Source organism: Schistocerca nitens, chromosome 2, assembly GCF_023898315.1.
Source record: "Schistocerca nitens isolate TAMUIC-IGC-003100 chromosome 2, iqSchNite1.1, whole genome shotgun sequence".
In the NCBI taxonomy this organism is placed as follows: domain Eukaryota; kingdom Metazoa; phylum Arthropoda; class Insecta; order Orthoptera; family Acrididae; genus Schistocerca; species Schistocerca nitens.
In genome coordinates this window covers 269011643-269023332 of record NC_064615.1, presented here as the reverse complement: position 1 = coordinate 269023332, position 11690 = coordinate 269011643, and the positions used below count along the sequence as shown (strand labels likewise).

The 11690-nt window shown below is 36.8% G+C and overlaps 1 protein-coding gene across 1 annotated transcript in view; it reads right to left on the bottom strand.

Moving 5' to 3' along the window:
• Positions 1 to 391: 391 nt before the first annotated feature.
• Positions 392 to 11690, bottom strand: part of LOC126236010 (ryanodine receptor) — a 702826-nt gene continuing 691527 nt past the window's right edge. Inside the window, exons 101-104 of the mRNA XM_049945018.1 lie at positions 11285 to 11416; positions 10456 to 10612; positions 4404 to 4569; positions 392 to 1292 (exon numbers count right to left, since the gene is read on the bottom strand). Of these exons, the coding sequence (XP_049800975.1) occupies positions 1133 to 1292; positions 4404 to 4569; positions 10456 to 10612; positions 11285 to 11416 (615 nt within the window). The 3' untranslated portion in view covers positions 392 to 1132. The remainder of the gene's footprint in view (positions 1293 to 4403; positions 4570 to 10455; positions 10613 to 11284; positions 11417 to 11690) is intronic.

Genomic DNA, 11690 nt, shown 5'->3' with positions numbered 1-11690 from the left:
ACTGTAAATATCAGTCATTGGGTATTAATGACCATGTTATGTGCAGTTAAATCAGTCAACAATTGGATAGTGTTGGACAATAATGGGTGATTTTAAATATACTTAAGCTTGCTGCTGCATAGTGTGTAAAAATCTTTTTTGTGTCAACATTTCTATATTTTTTCAATGTGGAAATCATTTCCTTTATACCTGTTCTACCTATGTGAATGACACAGTATTCTTGAAGACTGCTGAAATGTTTCAAATGTGAGTCATTACTACATTACCAAACAGCACTGCCTTTTCTAAGAACAAATTGTTTAATGCTCTGGAAAGATAAGTTACCATAAACTTCATTTAAGAGTAGGAAATTATAGGATTATAGATGCATCTGGAAAGAAATTTGAAGGTATTGTAACAAATACTGCTTTTTTTATTGACATCAAAAATAGATTCAGTACAAGAACAGGAGAGTGAAACACCTGAAGCAGGAACAAAAGTGTGTAAATATCTGAGATTCAACTGAATATTTTGTGGTAGACTGGAACAATTTCAGGAAAGACTGGCTTCAGCTCTCTATTACCATACAAATTTCCTTGGACTGACTGGCTGTTTTTCTTTAGTTTTTTAATTTAAAACATCTCTCATTTTCTTAGCTCTTTTCAGAGTTTATATTGGGGTACAGACATTGATAAAAAAAAGTCACACTGTCATAGTGTCACATAAACAAAACAATAAAAATGGATGACGTAATGACAATTTATGAAAACTGTAAAAAATAATTTATGTATTGCACTTCCTGACCATTCAACAAGATGACAGTTTTAATGAATGTTAACAATACATTCCTCCTCCACGTCCTGTGGGCCCTGTTATTTGTACCTTTCATGAGGTAAAATTCAACAGTTGAGAAGAGTAAGAAACAGTGACTACACTGATGCGAGCAGTCTGAATTGACAAGTGATTGAAATTTTATCCGAAGGCCACCAAAAACTATGAAACTGACACCTGTCAGCTCCATATATGTCACATCACAGAAGTTACGTCCCTCAGATGATGCTGTGATGATACACAGAAAAGTAGTGTAATGAGATCAGTTCACACACGGCAGTAATGCAGTCGGTTGACAGAATCCACCGGGAACCACACTGCTCTAACCGCCGCCTCCTCCCAGCTCCTCTTCATACTGCTTCCTGAAGCAGTCACCAACAGGGAAGAAGTCCCAGCATCTCTGCTGGTACATGTTCCAGACATAGGTCTCCTGACCAGTATATTCTGTGTCTGGTTTGTTGATTAAGTGCATCAAAAAGAACCTGGGAAAACAGAACAAGTGTTTAGCAACTCCAACAGATAAATGTATGTCAAACTACAGATCTTAAGACATGGCTCAAATGCAAACAATGCTGGACAGTTTACAAATGCAGCAATCAATATGTAAACATTGAAAAATTCTTTAAGAACACATCATTACTACACAAAAGTAATTCAGAATAATTCAATTTATTTTTAAACTTGTATCCACAAACACATTATTTTTTTTGAAAGAAATCATTTTCCTGCTGCTTAAGCTTTTTTTTTTCTTTTTTTTTTTTTTTTGATGAAATGTGTCATCATGAAACATCACATCTGTAGCAATTTAAATGATGGGCCTAGGTGATGCACGCACCATGGCAGTGAAGTATGCTGCTGACTAAGGCCATGCAGGAGCACTGATAGAGCTCGCTTGTAGCAGTGTGTCCAAAAAATGGGGTTTTTCTTTGCACAATGAGCATTGTGTGTGACTTGTCAGTTGCACCCATGGAAAGGTGATAGTTAGATGGGCAAATGTACTGTTGACAACATATAGGAGGCTAATCTCTTGGACCTGGGATTTCTGTACTATCTTAGTACTTAATATGGTCTGTATATTTTATGAACAGCCAAATAATTGTGAATTCTACTGGCTAATCAAAAGATTTTTGTATGCAGTTTTTAACATTACTGAATAGTGTCTGGCTGGAATGTGGCTTTAGCTCGAACCAGCAGATGGGCAGTGGTGATGCCTTTATCTAACACAACTGCAGAGGTTATGCTGAGAATGTTTGTACAATTACTCTATGTTCATAAAGCTAAGTTGATATTATCATCATTTTAATGCTTATGATCTGTAATTGTGGAAAGGTGTTCATTTCTGTAGCCAGTGATATTTTAAATGATGTGGTAAAGATGTGGCTGGCGGAGCCTTATTTGAGTAACCGAGTAATGGTTGCTTTTTGGGGGGCTTACTGTGATAGAAGATATTTTCATGGTGTAATTTTGCTGGCATGATCTGCAGGTACAACTATATTTTGTGGAATTGTGCAACTGATAATAGAGTTTGTTAAAGAGGCTGGAGCAGGGCTTGACTGTTAGTGACGGCTGAAGGAAGTATTCAGTAGCTCTGTACATATAAATGTGAAGTTGTGATGAGGGTATTATAGCCTATGTATGTTGTTAAATATACTGCACGTGTAGCACAAGTTAAGTGAATCTGTAGCCCAACTGACATTACAATTTTATTGATTACATTGGTGTTAAAATTTTAATTAATCTTAATCATTGTTAATTCAACTCACATTTAACTAAACTTACATCCAAGTTCTGGTCTCACTGATTTGCCAAATTAATAGAGTTAAAGTAGCTGTGATACCACATCTGGCATGAATTATTGTACAAGGCTTACAACTTTGCTTCTGCAGTTTTTGCCCAACATTTGAGGCTTTAATGAAACAAATTGGTTACCGATGTATCATTCAAAGTATTTTCCAGGTGATAGTCTGAGGGAGCAATGTCTGGAGAATATGGCGGGTGGGGTAGGACTTCTAATTTTATCGTTTCCAAGTACATTTTGACCTCTTTTGCAACGTGGGGTCGAGTGTTGTCATTCTGCAAAATCACTTTATCATACCTCTTGCTGTATTGCAGCCATTTTTTCTTTTAATGCTCTGCTCAAACGCATTGACTGCATTTGATAATGAGCACCTGTGATTGTTTCACTTAGTTTTAACATCTCATAGTATCTGGTCCCATCAAATGCAGAGCATGATCTTGGAGCCAGGAATATTCGGTATGGCCGTCGACGTGGAAGCATGGCTGGGATATCCCCATGATTTTTTGCATTTAGGGTTATCGTAATGAACCCATTTTCCACCCCGTTCACAATGCGATGCAGAAATCCCTTCCGTTTTCGCATCTGAAGCAACTGTTCACAAACACACAAACGCTGTTCAACGTCTCTTGGCTTCAGCTCACACGGGACCCAAGTTCCTTCTTTCTGAATCATGCTCACAGTGTTGAGACGTTTTGAAATGGCTTGCTGTGTCACTCCTACTAATCGTGCCAATTCTTCTTGAGTTTGATGTGAGTCTTCACTCAGCAATGCCTCCAATTCTGCATCTTCGAAAACATCGTCTCTTCCACCACTGTGCTGGTCTATGATGTTAAAATCACCATTCTTGAAGCATTGAAACCATTCATGACACATTCTTTCACTAATAGCATCGTTACCATACGTGCCTGAGAGCATTCGATGAGACTCAGCCGCTGTTTTCTTCATGTTGAAACAAAACAGTAACACCTCCCGCAAATGACAGGAATTAGGCTCTTAAACTGACATTTTCAATCCCAAACAACTTTATGATGCAGGCACAAATCGAATAATGTTTGAATGAGGTTATGTTGACCAAGGTCCAAGCTAACTGCCTGACTTCTGTGGTCTGTTTCTTTCGATCGCTACTTACTGTTGTCGCCACATATTGGCAAACGGCAGAAGTAAAGTTGTACACCTTTTACTTAATTATTTGCAGGTAAGCTGATACTATTAAGGTTAAATGTATTTTACTTAAATTGTTACAGGTATGTACAGGAAGTGCACCCTAAGTTAATTATGTTTAAATGATTTTCATGATCATTCAATAATGAAATTCCACGCATGATCCATGGACAATAAGTCAAAGTCATTATTGTCTTGAGTTTTTGTATTATTTATGTTCCTTTTTTAATTCACGAAAATTTTATGAAATAAAGTATCTTCAAAAACAAGGTTGAGTTATGGCTCAAAGCAGCCAGACCATTTCCCTGTTCCACTACAGAAACAAACACTTTATTTAACAGGCAGTTAGCTAATATTACCCCATTATCAAGCAGCCTGGTGGTAACAACAATAAAAAAGTTATGGGCAATAATGAATAAAGCCGCCCATAAATTTTTTTATCAGTTTTCCACCCCATTGCTCAATAATGACCAAGGAGGTTAAATTAGCTAATCATCATTAAAATAAAGTGTTTATTTTAAATAATAATGAGCTCAAGAACAAAAAATGATTTTTTCAAGAAATCAAAGTAATTAATTTCACAACTTTGAAAATACCAACTTATAAAGAGGGTAAGGTACAACTAGACACTTACATATAATTTGCTAAGTTATGTTCTTGTTGTACATGAGTGTCAAACCCATGTGGTACTTTATCAAAGTAATCTTTTCCAATACCGCAAATAAAGCAGTTTGACTCCATATCTTCTTTTACACTTTCCAACTGATCTCTCAGCTCACCAAAAGCATCAATGATCAAACCTGTAGCAAGAGAAAATGTATTCACAAAAAGTTCTCACTTACTTCACTGATAGCAAGAAAATTGTGTATTTCACAATCATTTATGCAAAACATGCTGTTTCTGGGCATAATGTGCATGTTTCCCCTTGCATAAGAGGTTTCAGTGTCCATGTAATCAGAATCTTATGCTGAATTCACAGTAATACAAGAAGTACAAAAAAGTATAGTAATCATATGAAGTACCAAAATATTTATACAATACAAATTCACACGACAAAATGACTATTAAGTGCCCTGTAAACACAGAAATGTACATTTCCTTGAATTCAGAATCTATAATAGTAAAAAAATTAATAATAGGGCATCTGTTGTCACAGCAAGGAATTACATACAAAACAGGAGATATGTACACCAAAAATTTTAAGTTTCATTGTGCTAAGTTTCAGCGATTCATATCCAATAATCACATATTTGTTTTAGCCATGTACTCATACTCAAATACTATAAACAGTCCTGTTGGTAGCTTACTTTGTAAAAGAATTTATTGGGAAAGGTTATTTATAGGCTGTGGTCAATGTATCCTACCTTCGCTATAAAGACTGCTGCTCATCATACTATTACCTACCACACAGCTTGACCTCAAGAAAGAAAGTCACACAATTTTAATCTGTTTTAAATGTGTACTATTATGAATTAACGTGGTTGATGGATTCAATTGTGGGTCTTGTTGAATATGCTGAATTAGTACTTATTGCATTAAGGTTTTGGAACTAAGTAAAAGAAACAAGTCTGTAGTCAGAGAAATAAGCAATGTCATGAATGAAATATTGGGAAGTATCAATGATTATAAAATGTCTCAAGCATACTGTATTTGGGAATGTAAGTAGAATGTAACTGTAATGAAAATAACGATGATTTTGTATTAGGACAGAACAGAATGAATCTTTATTGCCACATGATGTATCACATACAATAAGTCAAATGAAACATTGGTGATTCATCAGTGAATACAGCTCTACAACTGCGTAGCTGTATATAAAAGAACACACAGATATATAAAAAGAGTGTGTATATGCGTGCCCCCCCCCCCCCCCCCCCACACACACACACAGACAGAGAGAGAGAGAGAGAGAGAGAGAGAGAGAGAGAGAGAGAGAGTACAACACAAAAATCTAAATAGGTACAACATGTATGTTTGTTCCTTAAAATCTTCTACATCGTATTAACATTTGGTTTTTAAGTATTTTTCAATGTGTCTGATTCTGTAGTTTATATGACAGATAGCATAAGTATATATTTCCAGACAAACATATTCACATTGTAATCATCTAATGGACCAGTAGCTAGACAGAAGACAGAAGTCTGTGAACAAAGGCTTTATGGTTGTTACAGTCTTCAAAACGACAGTTAATGAAGGTACAAGCATATGGAATAGGTTCCCAGACATGTGAGTGGCTGAAGACTTCTTAAGAAATACAACCCAATACAGTGTGCTTGATGGCAAGTGTTCATCAGAGACAAGAGTACAGTCAGGAATGCCCCAGGGAAGTGTGACAGGACTGCTCTTGTTCTCTACATGCGGTCTGTTAGTAAAGTATCCAACCTTCCTTCCTTCTTTTATTTATTTATTTATTTATTTTCCAAACAGCTGAGAGGTTCGAATTTAGCACACTTCCATGAGCCAACCTTGAACCTTCTTGTGCTTGCATGAATTTTTTCCCACCTGTCAATAGCATCAGTTACTGGCAAGCAGCAGTTGAATGAGTTGGTGTGTAGTGCTTGTGTCAGTTTTTCATTGCAAGGGAAATGACTGAACAACTGGAGCAATACTACTGCATCAAATTTTGCCAGAAACTGGGCAACAGCCTGGTAGATACTATTCACAAGATTCAGACAGCTTTCGGTGATGATGCTACGGGCATCACACAGATTAAAGAGTGGTACAACCAGTTTCAAGACGGCTGCACATCAGTGGAGAGTGAGCCACACTCCGATCGGCCATCAACACGCTGAAATGACCAGGTAATTGCCAAGTGAATTCTGTGCTGATGAGGGACTGTCGTGTGACTATCAGAGAAATTGTGGAAGAGATGGGCATCAACATTTTTTTGGCAAATTCCATTGTGACTGATTGTGTTGAACCTGCTGACAGCGGAACAAAGCTACTTCATGGTGAAGTCTCACAGGAGTACACAGACAGACACCCCGACTTCGTGAACACCATAATCACTGCTCACAAATTCTGGGTGTACAGGTACAACTTGGAAACCAAATCACTGTCATCACAGTGAAAGCACTCATGACCAAGACCAAAGAAGGCCTGCCAAATGTGCAGTAATGTGAAATTGACACTGACTGCTTTCTTGACTGCGCCAGTGTGGTACACCATGAGTATGCAACATAGGGTCAAACAACCACCAAAGATGATGTACTCCATCATTTACAAGATGCTGTGCAGCACAAGAGATTGGACTTTCGGTCAACAAGAAACTGGTGCCTCCATCACGACAATGCTCCACCACATTCCTCACACTTGGTTCAGAATTTTTGGTGAAAAATCAGATTCCTGTTCTTCAACAGGTTTCATACTCTCCTGGTATGGCCCCATCCAACATCTAGCTGTTCCCCAAATTCAAGAGGCTATTGAAAGGAACACAGTCAGACAAGAAAAGACATCACAGCAGAAGTGGCAGCCAAGTTAAACTTCACTCTGAAGCAGGCTTTTTCAGCATGCTTCCAACAACAGCAGCACCGCTGTGGGAACTGTGTGGAATCCCAAGGGAACTACTTTGAGAGTTATTAGGTGTCCAATGCTCCGGGAAAAACCAATTTGTTTTTCCCGCCAAAGGTTGGATGTTTTTGCAACAGACTTCATGGTCTGACAGACAGGATGAGCAGCGATCAGAGACTTTTTTGCTGATACTGCTGCAGAGTGCGTGAAATGTCACTGAGTGATTGTAGGATGATATAGGATGACTTAGAATTTCTATTTTGTGAGATGAATGGCAGCTTACTCTAAGTGTAGAAAAATTTAAGTTAAGGAAGATGAGTGGGAAAAACAATCCTGTATTGTTTGAATAAAGTATTGGTAGAGTGACACTTGACAAAGTGATGTCATTTAAATATTTGTGCCTAACACTGCAAAGCAAAATGAAATGGAATGAGCATGTCAGGACAGTAGTATGGAAGGAAAATACTCAACTTCAGTTTATTGGCAGAATTTTAGGAAATCGTAGCTCATCTATGAAGGAGATCATGTATAGAAAATCAGTGTGACCCATTCTTGAGTACTATTAGAGTGTTTGGATGACATCAATGCTATTCAGAGGTGTGCAGCTACATTTGTTACTGATAGGTTCAATCAAAACACACATATTATGGAGAGGATTTGTCAACTCAAATCAGAGTTTTTTTTTTTTCAGTATTTTGTTGACAGGGAACCAGCAACTTTTTGAATATTTCATGAAGCATTTATTAAAAAGACTGCCAACTGTTGCAGTACATACATTTGGCGACTAGTTTCAAACCAACTGGTTCATCATCAAGCCTGGCCTACTAAGACTGTACTGAAAATGCCTAATCTTAAAATAAACGTCAAAATGGCAATATATGCTTTATAAAATGTCCACACAATTACTGTCACAACCCCCATGTGCCTCATAGCAAGCAATTTGACTTCTTTCCTAAGGTACAAAAATATTCAAAAGAACAAAAGAAAATGAGAGAGAGAGAGAGAGTGTAACATGTTGAAAGGAAAGCTGTATGATGCATTCATGAGACAAATATCTTAACATAGGGCTGGGAATTTTATGTTCAAAGAAAATGTTATGTGGGTACACACACACACACACACACACACACACACAAAGGAAAAAATACAGGTGGCATCATCGAACACAAAGACAAGTTGGTAAAATAAGGTAACAGATGACAGTGTTGCTGATTTTGGGGAAGTTAGTTGCAAGACACAGAGAGCCATTAACAGCCTGAGAAACTACTGCTGAACAAGAATGGTCATTTATGAATAGTAGTAAAGAATGAAAAACTGTTATTCATCTAAAGGTGTGTAAAGTAACTAGTGAAGTCCACTTCCTGACAAACTAAAAGTAAACAGAGAGAAAAGTTCCCAATAGCATATGGGTACCACAATGTAATTAATTCCCATTCCACATTTCCATAATTTTCATTTTTACCTATTATGAAATTTTGTTGATATTGAGTTTGGAAGAGGCACTTCAGACTAGTTCTGCTTAGCAAACAGCTGTACTAACTGCAAACTTAGAGGCAAGCTATGCTGTCAACACAGCATCACACCATCTTTTCACCAGATAATCCCATGGAAGTTTGTGGCACTTGATTGAGGGCCTCTGTCTATGTGCAGCTCTCGACCTCCTCTTGATTCTGAAACTCATACTGAGTAGAGACCTGGAGTGCTCCTGCAGTCTCTTTCCACAACTACTCTCTGATGACAACCACAACTTTCCATGTGCTTAATAGTGACTCAACATGAGTCTAGCTCCTATTTTTTTCACATGAAATTAACACCTTGGCGTTTATGTGATCTGTACAGAATTTCATTGTATACCAAAAAATGAAAAATGACTTCATCAATTGAGTGGCTCAGTGGAGTAAGAGCCCATACCAAATACAGTTACTTTTGTATAAAAAGGAGTTTTACAGGCATGTAAATTTTAAAGAATATCTGCTGGCATAACATTTCAAAAATAGACAATCAGTGTTCATTCAAATGTTCAAGAGGTTGTATCACTAATTTTCAAACTGATTGTTTTCATTGTCTTTTAAATCTCACACACATGAATGGATAAAAATCATGTCATGTTAGGGTTCATTGACCAAACAGCCTCTCCAATTCTTCAATTTTATAATGCAATGAACACAAGTGAGATGTCAGTATGTAGAATGAAAATCAGAGAACAGTAGTTCTCTTAAACATCAGTTTTTAGGTCGATGCTACAATCAACATTCTCATTTTAGTTTTATAAGTGCCTTCAGTCTCCGCTTTGAGTTTTTTTTATATAAAATTCCTATATGTAGGATGTATAATATTTATAGGGAAATATAATATCATATTTCGACTTTTTCACTGACCAACCAAGAGGGTATTTTGTCATAAAGATTACATGAAGCATGAAAGCACATTTTCATTTCTCTTTTTGGAGGCTATATCTTTCCTTCTGCAGGTAAGGCAATGAAAGAAAATTTCAAATGTACTTCACATTCATGTCCGTTAAATCAAAACTATGATGCCTACCAAATAAATTTTCTGATTATTGACAAAATTTTTTTCACCAACAGTTTACTTAGATTAGCAAAATCTTTAAAACTGCCATTACAGATTTTTTCCTCTTCTTATCTGTGTGTTCTCAGCCCACTGTTCAGGTGACTCACTGCCTTCTCTCTTCTTACATTCTAACAAAAATATGTATATAGTGGAATGAACATATTTTCTGGAACAATACACTAATTTTCGGTTTCCTCAAACAATTTGCATGTAAAGCCCCAGCCAGATTAAAATCAAATTCTCATTTGGCCAATGTGGGAATCACTGTAAACTGTTCATTTTCTTTTTCTTCAGCTATTTCAAGAATGAAGGATATGCTAGCTTATTTGCAAGAATCACTTTTTTAGAGGCAGAAATATATGCAATATAAATACAGAAAAGTATTATCAATTATAGGTTCTAAAATATTCATAATAGATAAGCTTAAAATCTGCTGCTACCATTAACAATTATGAAAATAGCAGCCCAGTGTGAAGGATTGAGGATGTGCAATCTCAGAGTATAGAACAAGGAGACAAAGGATAATTTGTCAGGAATAATGATAAAGATAGGGCAAGGAAAAGGTCGAGTGTTGTATCTTCATGAAATATGGAAATTATTCTTACCCTGAATGATAGCCAGCAGGATAACAATGACAAAAAAGAAGAATGTGATGTCAAACATGATGCGATATACTTCATAGTCATCACCATCTGGCGGTTCGATTTCATCACCAATGCCTCCTCCAGCCCGCACTCCCTTGTACAGGTGGAACACGAAACACTGCAAAAGAATTATTTTATTGAGACACACAGTCCCAAATAAAATAACAGGTGTCATCACTGGTGCCAACTAATAACATAAAGACATATTCACAGTAGCAGTTATGAAACAATACATGAGATGAAACAGAAGAATAGGCTCTACTCCACATACTGATTTACATATGCCTACTGTAAGGTTTCGACTAATTTCATTCTATGTAATACTGTGCAAAATACCAACTGTCTATACTGAAAAGTGTCACGTAAGAAAATTGGTGGTTGCTGAGCACTGCCTCATGAATAAACGTAACAGTATGTTTGATGAAACCGTATCTTGTCCCATGTGCAACCTGCTGGGACTCATAGTGTGCAACAGTAACTTCAACTGGGTCAGTGAGTACAGTCTTAGTGATGCATGGGAGTGGGTTCTTAATATAAATACAGAAAACTACAACCAGTCACTTTGTGAAAATATTTGCTTGTTCCCATAAACTAGTTTTCAAACATTTTCAGGCTGACCTTCATGTGGGGCACATGGAAGTTACTTTGAAATTTCAGATTTTTAGTATACTGTGATGTTGTGTTGAGAATAACAAGGATATTTTACACAAATTATACCTGCAGCCTAGCTGAACTGCACTTGTAAATGAACCTCAGAAACTACATTAACAGACATAAAATATATACTTACCGTTAACATGTCGTGGCATTTCTTATCAACTTCTTCATCCTCCTCTTGTACATAAAACTTTCTGAAGAAATTAAAGGCAATAACAGTATAAATGTACACAACGATTGTCAGCAACATCACTGTCAGTACAAGCTGAAACAGAGAGAAAAATGAAAACATTAACATTACACATCAAACACACACACACACACACACACACACACACACACACACACACACACACACTCTGTGTGTGCTCAAATACTTCATTGGGTTTGTAATACAGCATAATAGCTAATAGCTCATTGTAGGTTTTTAATTATAGCCCGCTGTTCCCATTTACGAACTTTACTGATGATGAGAAAGCTTGTTTGATGCCTTATTTTGCACAGAAATTTTTATCAACACATATGTTTTGCTACAGTTG